The sequence below is a fragment of the Caretta caretta genome, chromosome 8 (genome assembly GCF_965140235.1).
Source record: "Caretta caretta isolate rCarCar2 chromosome 8, rCarCar1.hap1, whole genome shotgun sequence".
NCBI classification, from domain to species: Eukaryota; Metazoa; Chordata; order Testudines; family Cheloniidae; genus Caretta; species Caretta caretta.
In genome coordinates, this window is record NC_134213.1 from 63,777,523 (window position 1) to 63,790,455 (window position 12,933).

General features: G+C 41.2%; 1 protein-coding gene across 8 annotated transcripts in view; it reads right to left on the minus strand.

Moving 5' to 3' along the window:
• KCNT2 (potassium sodium-activated channel subfamily T member 2) overlaps positions 1-12,933 on the minus strand; it is a 296,063-nt gene that overhangs the window by 13,405 nt on the left and 269,725 nt on the right. For 4 of the 8 annotated variants that reach the window (XM_048861559.2, XM_048861560.2, XM_048861557.2 and 1 more), the window contains 2 exons: positions 5,685-5,705; positions 3,931-4,231 (listed from right to left, as the gene is read on the minus strand). In XM_048861559.2, the coding sequence (XP_048717516.2) occupies positions 3,931-4,231; positions 5,685-5,705 (322 nt within the window). The remainder of the gene's footprint in view (positions 1-3,930; positions 4,232-5,684; positions 5,706-12,933) is intronic. The other 4 variants (XM_048861563.2, XM_048861562.2, XM_048861561.2 and 1 more) reach the window with 1 other exon arrangement.

Consider the following 12,933-nt stretch of genomic DNA (forward strand, 5'->3'; position numbering starts at 1 on the left):
TAACATCCCAGCCTTCCCCAAAAAGTAGAGCTCCAATTTCTAACGGCTGCATGCAGTGAAAGGACAAGGGAGAGTGGTGACTCCCCCTACTACTGGGGCAGAGACAGATCTGTATTTGTGGACTTCTTTCTGTGTGCATGTATAGGTGCTCTAAGACTTTAGATTGTGTGTGTTTTGCATGCATGTGCATGCTCATGTGTATGAGTGGGGCTAAAATATAACTGAAGCCTTGCCTAACATTCCAGTCATTTATTTCCCAATCTCCAGAAAAGACTCATTTTCACCATTCTGTTCTTAACTGCAAGGGACAGTACACACACCAGTCATGATCAGGGTCAGAAACCATCAGCATCTGTAGAAGTAGTTTCATTTGGATGACAAGTTGTCATGCTTATACCTTTAGGAACGTCAATCATTCTATATTCTAACAAACAAGATGTGTTATTGTTTACAAGACTGCTGGGAATATTGTTACTAATGTTGGCTGTGTACATATTGGAAAGAGGGAGGAAAAATCAAATACATGACAGCAATTTTGATCAAGGCAGACCATCCTTTTCATTTCAGAAACCAGTGTTCAATAGATTTTCTCACAATGTCAAAATGTGTTATTTTCATTGCAACGTATAGAATACTCCCAGCCGTGTGGCTGCTAGATTTTTCTGTTCTGGGAGAAAACTACATACATATCACTTTTAAACCATAGTTTGGTGAAAAAGCTGATTGAAATAGCAAAAGCAACATCATCCTTATTTCTGATTAGTTCGCCCTTCTCTCCCCTCAGCAATCTGTGTTTGCTGTGTTAGGGAAAAAGACAAGTACTTTCTTTTGTCAACATCTCTTTATATTTTTCCAATAGATAGGCCTGATCCAAAACGCTGGATAAAAACTTTCCTTCTGAAAACTTTCCTTATGTAAAAATGGCACCTTTTCACTCAATAGACCTGTCACTGGCTATATTAGAAGGCATAGCTGTTTTTCCTTACTACAAATAATGTGTATGGTTTTACTCTTATTAGCCCTGCAGAACTAATACAGCTAATGTGAGGTGTGACAGGGTCAGGCCAGACAGCTAAAGGAGAGTGCAGGAAGGAAGATATTAGCCTCAGTATAAGTAGGTCCCTCTTCCCCTGGTAACTGAGCAGGGCTTACTCCAGGCTAATAAGGACACCTGGAGCCAATTAAGTACCTGCCAGAACAAGTTAAAAGCCTTCCCCCCAACCAGTCAGGGTGGGTGATAGGTGTTGTCAGAGTGAAGGTGAGCTGAGTGGTGTGGAAGTTGACAAAGACCAGGGGAAAACCTCACAGGTATAGAATTTGGGGAGAAATCCTACCCTAAATAGAAGAAACACCAAACACCTGAAGAAAAGGTCTACCAGAGGGGAGAGACTGAGCCATGTGTTTGATGTGGTGCTGCCATGCCTGGAAGGGTTACCAGACATTAGGGGCTCTCCCCCACCCCTGGCAGGAGGGTTGGGAGGAACCCCGCCCAAGCAAAGTGGAGACAATAAGACAAGGGGTGTGGGGAAGTAACCTGGGGAAGCTGACAGCTTTCCTGGGAACTGACAGCCTGAGGCTGCTACTTGTAGGGTTCCTGGGTTGGGGCCTGGAGTAGAGGGTGGGACTGGGCTCCCCCACCCCTTTTTCCTCTCACTGGATGTCCACCGAGGAAGCCAGAAGCCCTAGTGAAGCGGTGAGGGCTAGCAGGCCCAGAAACGGGAAGGCTGATTGGAGACAGAATTTCCTCGCCCACTACAAATGGGGTAGGGAGGGGGGAATTCTGAGAGACAAGATGCTATCCTGACCTACCATTAGAAGGAAGTGCAGGACCCACTGAGGCAGAGAAGAAGCCCTGCTACAGAGGGTAAGATGGATTCTCTTCTGTCTTGGATACAGTCAGTAGAATTGTTAATTAAGTTCCGATTGCACAATATTTATTGCTGGCAATGGATAAGATAAAAAGAACCCACACTGAGTCTCAGACCCCAGGCAGAGTTTGCAGGCTTGTAGTTTACAAATAAAACATTGTGAACTGATCATATTTGACCTAGAATTATTGAAACAATAAACAGGGAATCCCCCACAATACCATTTCTGTGATAACTTCCCAGCACAGAAGAACACTTTAAGGAAAAGTCAAATTAAGACACAAACTTTATGAGTTATAACCATCTCTCATTTTTCCCAGGTGTCACAATTAAGTTTCTTCTAATCTTTAAGTACAAATAGTATGAAGGGGTATAAACTCCCACTGAAACTAAGGACCATCACAAATCTCATCATCACACACCTCACCAACTTCTGCTCCAGGTGCAAGCTTTACAGTGCATATCTTTGATTATGCCTTCTCTTCCATAAATACATAGAAGCATGTACATTTAAAAAAAATAACTGCAAACCCTGCAAAAATAAACCACTCCACTTCACACACAATTCCTCCCTGAAGAGAGGATGTGAGATAAAACGAACCACATGTGATAGATGTCAGTCATGTTGCTTCATGCACTATTTGAAGACACTCAGATATTAGTGTGATGAGGGTGAAATAAGAACCTGTTATAAAATTGAATTAAATACAATACCAAAGATGTACCAAAAGGATCCAGGATGGAAATTTTCTTTATGAATGCTGGGTCATATGTGAATCATCTATTAGCTAGTATAGTAAAAGTCTCAACATAATTTGTAAAACCTTGTATTGATCCTCTTATCTTTATTTTGGAAATTGATTAATAGGAATTTGCTGTGGTGTAAATGTAGTTTATTTCACACTTGACCCCTTCAATAAACCTATATGTTAGGACAGCAGCTGTTCCTGTAACTTTTGCATGCCATCTCTACTCACAAATGGCTTTTTTACTTCTTAAGGCTCCCAAAATGTAATGAGTTAGGTTCCATCCAGCTGGCACTCCCTAAATCCATCTGAACATGAAAGATTGTTTTAATTATCTAAAAAATGACTAGATGTGTTGCAAATTTAGCAACCATGCAATTCAGAAAATCATGTCCCAACTCATCCAGATATTGGGCAAACAATGATATATGAGCTAATGTTCAATCCTGTGTTGTTCTCCCAACACTGGATTCATTATTAATCAAAATAAAATCAGAAAAGGACATGCAGTGGGTTTTTCAGCTTTGAAAGGAAGTTGGCTCTGATGTGCTACAAATTGCCACCTGTTTTCCAAAGTTATTGCCAATGGCTAAGAGAGAAGTTTTGAGCTGTGAATCATGGTCTAGCTTTTTAGGCTCCTGAATGACTTGATTTCTTGTGCTAAAATCTCTGGACAGATGTCCAATAAGCCTCAAAGTGTGCTACAATGCCATATGTATTAAACGGATTTTTTATATGCTTTTAAAAAGCTTGAAAAACAGAGGAGGGGATGAAAAAAAAATTGAAGCATAGACCTAGTGATGCATCACTCATAAATGTGATGTGAGCACATTGGGCATGTTTCCCATCTTATTTTAAAAATCAAAGGAAAGATGATATATCCGGCAGGAATTAAAAAAAAAGCTAAGAAAACCCTTTAAAGTGTAAGAAATTTACAACTCTGTCACCATCTGTTTACATGAATAAAGAGAATGTTATATGTGATCATCTCTATAATGAGCCCCCAATACAGGAGAAAATAGTTTTCATTTCTGATTTCATGTCCTGTAGTAATAGCAGTACCAATTGGTTCAACTGCCTTATAATATCCCATCTAAAAAGAGATTGAATTAAACCCAAACCAGAACTAGAGCTGGTTGGAAAAGGCTCAAGATTTTTTCACATATTTTCCACCTTTTTCGATCAAAACTCTGAGAAATTTGATCAATTATGAATTTCAAAATTTTGCACCCAGCTATATTTGTACTTCACCCATGGCATCCTCTGGTTTTATGAAATAAAATTAGGTTGATCTTAGACAATAATAATAGTCATACCATATCCTGCTGTGGAAAGTCCCAAGTGCTTCATTCTGTTCTTCACAAGTTCAGCAAGTTCCTGTCTTTCAGACCGCTTGTAAAGGCTCATCCGCTGCTGACTTATTTTCTCCGCTGTTTTGCCGGAGTGCTTTGGCACTTTTCTGCTCAGCCGTCGGGCCCACTGCATGCTCTTCCGTCGTAACAAGGGATGATCTGACTGATCGCTGGATGTGGAGTTACGATGGTTATTGCGGTTGTTTATTTGTTCTTTTGTGTCTTTGGTGTCTTCCCATTCTTCAACACTAATAGAGATTTGAGACTTCAAAGGGAAAATCACATAAAAAAATTAGGGGATTTAGGAAATAGATTTGTCAAAGAAATCATCGGAGACCTTTCTTTTGTCTCCTCCTTCAGCTCCAATTCAGCAATGCAGTTAAGCACATGCTTAAGTCACACTCAAGTCAATAGAGTTAAGAACACATTAATGTTCAGCATGGCCTGCTGAACGGGCAGTCTTTTTCTTTAAATGCCCTTGGAACAGTGTTATATAGACCATTTATGGCTTGATATAAATATGTTCCTACATTTCCCCAACAGCAAGAGAAGATAAGCATTAGTTAGTGCTTCTTGTCATTCTGTTTCTAAACATGAGGCTTCTATGCCTATTTTTAATAGGAATTCAATGACATTCTATTTCTTAGAATCCAGGAATAAAACTATTTGAACTCCAATAAGTCAATCTATTTAGCTTTACAAAGAGAAGATTAAGAGGTGACTTGATAACTCTATATAAGTATCTACATGGGGAAAATGTTTAATAATGAGCTCTTCAATCTAGCAGACAAAGGTACAACACAATCCAATGACTGGAAGTTGTAGCTAGACAAATTCAGCCTGGAAATAAGGCATAATTTTTAAACCGTGAATGTAACTAACCATTGGAACAATTTACCCAGGGTCCTGGTGGATTCTCCATCACCGACCATTTTAAAATCGAGATTGGATGTTTTTCTAAAAGATCTGCTCTAGGGAATATTTGGGGGTAAGTTCTATGGTCTGTTATGCAGGAGGTCAGACAAGATGATCACAATTGTCCCTTTTGGTCTTGGAATATATGAACGCTATCTCAATGAACTGAATGGAATGTGTCTTGCCTGTTGAAGAAAGACTTATCCGCTTCCTCACTGAATGCCTTTTTATATGCTCTTAATTGCTCAAAATGTGCAGGCCTTTAGCAGGGATAATTTGCTGAAGTATGGAAGATTCATATAGACATAACTCTCTGACTGACTGAAAGATTTTAACAAGCATGCTGTTTAATACACCACAGAAAAAAGAAAGATGACAATAGGAAAGCTATGTTTTTCTCATGCACTGTTGAAGTGTCAGTCCCTGGATATTAGAGACACAAGGTGGCTGAGGCAATATCTTTTAATGGACAACTTCTGTTGGTGAGAGAGACAAGCTTTCGAGTTAATGCTTTTGTGCATAAGTATATTTCAAATACCTATAATTTGACATAATGTTTATGACTTTTATGGAAATGCTTGTTCATTTGCGTAGAAGACTGTTCCAATATGTAATTATAGGAGAGCCTTTGCACATGTTAAGGGAAATGACACTAGTATGAGACCCTCAATTGCCCTGAACTGCTCTAACATTCTAATTGCACACATTGATTCTAAGCTCATTCGTCCTCTCTCCATAACTGGTCAGGGTTACTTTCACTGGGGTCAACACTGGGGAAACGGAGACAAATAACAAACACTTACTTGCGAAGCTATTTCTCGTGACTGACAAAGGGAGGAGAAAAGAAAACAAACACAATTTAAACAACATTGGGTAAACAGGAACAAACACGAACCATTGAACAGCAATCACAGATAGTAAATATGGGCTGATGCTTGCTTTATTCTGAATGGAATTTTGGATTAAATTAAAGTTCTGTCATTTGAACAGATCACTTAATGACTGTGCATACATTATGCTTTTTAATCTGACTCACGGGAAATTTATCTGATGAAGCTATCCTGCATTAAATCATAATAATTTTAATAACACAGAAGTGAAATGAAGTACGGACTGTAATGCAAAAGGTTGAAGGGGGAAGTAGTATTCAACTCACTAGTAATGTTCATTTTTTCTTGTATTTGCTACTGGCAGCGATCATTACCTCAAGTTTACCAAAAGCTAATGCTCCTATCTCATACAGACTGTATTTGTATAAATATGCGTGTTTAGCTCCTTGCTCGGTAACATCATTATATCATCACATCCCTTTTCTCTTAAAAAACAAAATGTAGTTCTGGTAGTTCTTTAGGAAAGAACATACTTTTTGCATGTCAAAAATTTTGTACATAAAACATTTTTGCTGTCTAAGAACAAGAATATTACTTGGCAAACTGAACAATTTAACAGAATCTCTATCATAACACACAATGATTGTTGTATGGCGGGGACCATAATATCATGTTGGCAAACTGAATGAAGGAGACATTTATCACACAAATGTTTATCAGGCTGTTTATCTGATGTTGTTTAATTCTATCTAATTTACAAAGATATTAAACAGCATTGGTCCTTAGACTGATTCATTATTGTTTGTTACTAGATTCAGAAGTTATCTTTAATTGTAGTGTAGTGTTGTATAACTATATAGTTTTAGAATTATATTCCTGGTCCACATATTTTTATCCAAGCAGAATTGTTCAACTTTTTTCCATAAATATTGTCATCTGCACATTGAATTTAACAATTACTATTTTGCTAACTTTTCCATCATTTTAACTCTTTCTGGAAAGCAACAGCAGAAACATAGGGGAAGGGGAAAAGGGAAAGAGTAGAACAAATAATGATAGAATCATAGAACATCAGGGTTGGAAGGGACCTCAGGAGGTCATCTAGTCCAACCCCCTGCTCAAATCAGGACCGATCCCCAACTAAATCATCCCAGCCAGGGCTTTGTCAAGCCTGACCTTAAAAACTTCTAGGGAAGGAGATTCCACCACCTCCCTAGGTAACGCATTCCAGTGTTTCACCACCCTCTTAGTGAAAAAGGTTTTCCTAATATCCAATCTAAATCTCCCCCACTGCAACTTGAGACCATTACTCCTTGTTCTGTCATCTGCTACCACTGAGAACACTCTAGAGCCATCCTCTTTGGAACCCCCTTTCAGGTAGTTGAAAGCAGCTATCAAATCCCCCCTCATTCTTCTCTTCTGAAGACTAAACATCCCCAGTCCCCTCAGCAGCTCCTCATAAGTCATGTGTTCCAGTCCCCTAATCATTTTTGTTGCCCTCCGCTGGACTCTTCCCAATTTTTCCACATCCTTCTTGTAGTGTGGGGCCCAAAACTGGACACAGTACTCCAGATGAGGCCTCACCAATGTCTAATAGAGGGGAATGATCATGTCCCTCGATCTGCTGGCAATGCCCCTACTTATACATCCCAAAATGCCATTGGCCTTCTTGGCAACAAGGGCACACTGTTGACTCATATCCAACTTCTCATCCACTGTAACCCCTAGGTCCTTTTCTGCAGAACTGCTGCCAAGCCATTCGGGCCCTAGTCTGTAGCGGTGCATTGGATTCTTCTGTCCTAAGTGCAGGACTCTGCACTTGTCCTTGCTGAACCTCATCAGATTTCTTTTGGCCCAATCCTCCAATTTGTCTAGGTCCCTCTGTATCCTATCCCTACCCTCCAGCGTATCTACCGCTCCTCCCAGGTTAGTGTCCTCTGTAAACTTGCTGAGGGAGCAATCCACACCATCCTCCGGATCATTTATGAAGACATTGAACAAAACCGGCCCCAGGACTGACCCCTGGGGCACTCCACTTGATACCGGCTGCCAACTAAACATGGAGCAATTGATCACTACCTGTTGAGCCTGACAATCTAGCCAACTTTCTATCCACCTTAGTCCATTCATCCAGCCCATACTTCTTTAACTTGCTGGCAAGAATACTGTGGGAGACCGTGTCAAAAGCTTTGCTAAAGTCAAGGAACAACACGTCCACTGCTTTCCCTTCATCCACAGAGCCAGTTATCTCGTCATAGAAGGCAATTAGATTAGTCAGGCATGACTTGCCTTTGGTGAATCCATGCTGACTGTTCCTGATCACTTTCCTCTCATGTAAGTGCTTCAGAATTGATTCCTTGAGGACCTGCTCCATGATTTTTCCAAGGACTGAGGTGAGGCTGACCAGCCTGTAGTTCCCAGAATCCTCCTTCTTCCCTTTTTTAAAGATGGGCACTACATTTAGCCTTTTTCCAGTCATCTGGGACCTCCTCCGATCGCCATGAGTTTTCAAAAATAATGGCCAATGGATCTGCAGTCACATCCGCCAACTCCTTTAGCACTCTCGGATGCAAAGCATCTGGCCCCATGGACTTGTGCTCGTCCAGCTTTTCTAAATAGTCCCAAACCACTTCTTTCTCCACAGAGGGCTGGTCACCTCCTCCCCATGCTGTGCTGCCCAGTGCAGTAGTCTGGGAGTTGACTCTGTTCATGAAGACAGAGGCAAAAGAAGCATTGAGTACATTAGCTTTTTCCACATCCTCTGTCACTAGGTTGCCTCCCTCATTCAGTAAGGGGCCCACACTTTCACTGACTTTCTTCTTTTTGCTAACATACCTGAAGAAACCCTTCTTGTTACTCTTAACATCTCTTGCTAGCTGCACTCCAGGTGTGATTTGGCCTTCCTGATTTCACTCCTGCAAGCCCGAGCAATATTTTTATACTCATCCCTGGTCATTTGTCCAATCTTCCACTTCTTATAAGCTTCTTTTTTGTATTTAAGAGCAGCAAGGATTTCACTATTAAGCCAAGCTGGTCGCCTGCCATATTTACTATTCTTTCTACACATCGGGATGGTTTGTCCCTGTAACCTCAATAAGGATTCTTTAAAATACAGCCACCTCTCCTGGACTCCTTTCCCCCTCATGTTATTCTCCCAGGGGATCTTGCCCATCAGTTCCCTGAGGGAGTCAAAGTCTGCTTTTCTGAAGTCCAGGGTCTGTATTCTGCTGCTCTCCTTTCTTCCTTGTGTTAGGATCCTGAACTCGACCATTTCATGGTCACTGCCTCCCAGGTTCCCATCCACTTTTGCTTCCCTTACTAATTCTTCCTGGTTTGTGAGCAGCAGATCAAAAAGAGCTCTGGTTCCTCCAGCACTTGCACCAGGAAATTGTCCCCTACATTTTCCAAAAACTTCCTGGATTTCCTGTGCACTGCTGTATTGCTCTCCCAGCAGATGTCAGGGTGATTGAAGTCTCCCATGAGAACCAGGGCCTGCAATCTAGTAACATCTGCGAGTTGCCGGAATAAAGCCTCGTCCACCTCATCCCCCTGGTCTGGTGGTCTATAGTAGACTCCCACCACGACATCACCCTTGTTGATCACACTTCTAAACTTAATCCAGAGACTTTCAGGTTTTTCTGCAGTTTCATACTTGAGCTCTGAGCAGTCATACTGCTCTTACATACAGTGCAACTCCCTCACCTTTTCTGCCCTTCCTGTCCTTCCTGAACAGCTTATATCCATCCATGACAGTACTCCAGTCATGTGAGTTATCCCACCAAGTCTCTGTTGTTCCAATCACATCATAATTCCTTGATTGTGCCAAGACTTCCAGTTCTCCCTGTTTGTTTCCCAGGCTTCGTGCATTTGTATATAGGCACTTGAGGTAACCTGCTGATCGCCCCTCTTTCTCAGTATGAGGCAGGAGCCCTCCCCTCTCACGCGCTCCTGCTCATGCCTCCTCCCAGTAGCCCACTTCCCCACTTACCTCAGGGCTTTGGTCTCCTTTCCCCGGTGAACCTAGTTTAAAGCCCTCCTCACTAGGTTAGCCACCCTGCTTGCGAAAATGCTCTTCCCTCTCTTCGTTAGGTGGAGCCCGTCTCTGCCTAGCACTCCTTCTTGGAACACCGTCCCATGGTCAAAGAATCCAAAGCCTTCTCTCCGACACCACCTGCGTAGCCATTCGTTGACTTCCACAATTCGATGGTCTCTACCCAGGTCTTTTCCTTCCATGGGGAGGATGGACGAGAACACCACTTGCGCCTCAAACTCCTTTATCCTTCTTCCCAGAGCCACGTAGTCTGCAGTGATCCACTCAAGGTCTATACGTCTCTACAATAGGTCTTAATCTCAAATTTATCAAAAGCTACTGCTCCTAAATTCATTTCACAGCTGCCTCTCCTTTACACAGATGCTGCTTCCTAGATAGATAATAGGAAAGGGTTCAGCCTTTTGTTTGCTGATTTCACATGCACTTTTGAAAACATACATGTGAGAAGGCTGCTGACGCTGAATTCTTCACAATAGGTTTGGTGCTTTGGCTACAACCATTACTGATCTCAGTAATCAGTCACTATCAGAATTTTACTGTTTTTAATTGACTGTCATATGTTACATTAGTTTTAGCATACCTTTAGTTGTACATATGTGGCACCATAATACCCTGTGCTCAGTTGTTGTGAATTCTTCTGTTCTTATGACTTCTACCATGATTTTGCTTTTAAGAGTTCAGTGGAGTAGGAAAGGATGATGTGTCCTCTGTTTCGTAAAACCTTGATTGGTTTTTCTCATGTCAGCAATAATACTGCCTATGTTTTTCCCCAAGAGATGATTTTGATAGATGGTACCACTGATGCTGAGCTGAGAAGAATATACTACAAATACTGTAGTAGTACAGTTGACTAGTTCAAGTATGGTTGGAAAGTAAAAGGAATCTGGAGAGCTTGTGTCAAGGTTCCTCCCCCACTCTGAACTCTAGGGTACAGATGTCGGGACCTGCATGAAAAACCTCCTAAGCTTCTCTTTACCAGCTTAGGTCAAAACTTCCCCAAGGTACAAAATATTCCACCCTTTGTCCTTGGATTGGCCGCTACCACCACCAAACTAATACTGGTTACTGGGGAAGAGCTCTTTGGACACTTCTTCCCCCAAAAAATACTTCCCAAAACCTTGCACCCCCTTTCTGGACAAGGTTTGGTAAAAAGCCTCACCAATTTGCCTAGGTGACTACAGACCCTTGGATCTTAAGAACAATGAACAATCCTTCCAACACTTGCACCCCCCCCCTTCCAGGGAAATGTTGGATAAAAAGCCTCACCAATTTGCATAGATGACCACAGACCCAAACCCTTGGATCTGAGAACAATGAAAAAGCATTCAGTTTTCTTACAAGAAGACTTTTAATAGAAATAGAAGTAAATAGAAATAAAGAAATCCCCCCCACCCTGTAAAATCAGGATGGTAGATAGCTTACAGGGTAATTAGATTCAAAACATAGAGAACCCCTCTAGGCAAAACCTTAAGTTACAAAAAAGATACACAGACAGAAATAGTTATTCTATTCAGCACAATTCTTTTCTCAGCCATTTAAAGAAATCATAATCTAACACATACCTAGCTAGCTTACTTACTAAAAGTTCTAAGACTCCATTCCTGGTCTATCCCCAGCAGAAATAGCATATAGACAGACACACAGACCCTTTGTTTCTCTCCCTCCTCCCAGCTTTTGAAAGTATCTTGTCTCCTCATTGGTCATTTTGGTCAGGTGCCAGTGAGGTTATCTTTAGATTCTTAACCCTTTACAGGTGAGAGGATTTTTTTTTCTGGCCAGGAGGGATTTTAAAAGGGTTTACCCTTCCCTTTATATTTATGACAGCTAGTGACAGTCCAAAAGGAGAGGCTGCAGCAAGCTTTATTTTCTGCAGACATCTTTCATGTCATTGAACATTTTATTTCATTTCAGAATGGAAATCCTCAAGCTCCCAAGAAAAATTTCTCACTTCAGTGCATTAGAAATCTACTTTAAAAATTTACTTAATTATTTGCATTTTGTGAACATATGTATGTGTTTTCAAGGAGGTGGATTGGAGATGGAATGAATTGGTTGTGCTGTAGAATCAGGTAGATTGTGTCCTAGAAAGAGCAGTTTTACAGGCAAAGAGAAGCTGACATACTGCATTTTACTTTAAAGCTAAACTCCCATGGAGCTGTCTTTAATCCATTGTTCAAGATATTCAGCCTTCAGGGATGAGATTGGTATTTACTTAAAATCAAAAGCCTTTTTTAGGGAGGAGTATACTGATCAGTGGAACTGGAGTCAGCTTAACCTGCATCCAGTTTCATTCTTTGTGAATGAAATGTGGTGGCAGCACCAGAGTTGAGCTCTCGGCAGTGGAGCAGCTGGCCGTGTGAGCCATGGAACTCTATCTGAAGCCCCTCGGAGCCCTGGATTTTGCAGATACAAAACCTAGCCCAGTGATGGATCTGCTGAAAGGAGGCATTCCAGCTGTACACAGACCTGGTCACGCAGGAGGACAATGTCAAGGTTTCTTCCCCACTCTGAACTCTAGGGTACAGATGTGGGGACTTGCATAAAAAAACCCCTAAACTTATTCTTACCAGCTTAGGGTAAAAACTTCCCCAAGATACAAACTTTGCTTGTCCTTGAACCCTATGCTGCCACCACCAAGCGTGTTAAACAAAGAACAGGGAAAGTGCCCACTTAGAGAGGTCTTCCCCCAAGCTCTACACCCCCTTTCCTGGGGAAGGCTTGATAAAAATCCTCACCAATTTGTACTGATGAACACAGACCCAAACCCTTGGATCTTAAGAACAATGAAAAATCAATCGGGTTCTTAAAAGAAGAATTTTAATTAAAGAAAAGATAAAAAAAAAGAAGCACTTCTGTAAAATAAGGATGGTAAATACCTTACAGGGTAATCAGATTCAAAACATAGAGAATCCCTCTAGGCAAAACCTTAAGTTACAAAAAGACACAAACAGGAATATACATTCCATTCAGCACAGCATATTTTACCAGCCATTAAACAAAAGGAAATCTAATGCATTTCTAGCTAGATTACTTACTAACTTAACAGAGTTTCTGAGACTGCATTCCTGATCTGTTCCCGGCAAAAGCATCACACAGACAGACAAACTCTTTGTCCCCCCTCCCTCCCTCCAGCTTTGAAAGTATTTTGTCTCCTCTTTGGTCATTTTGGTC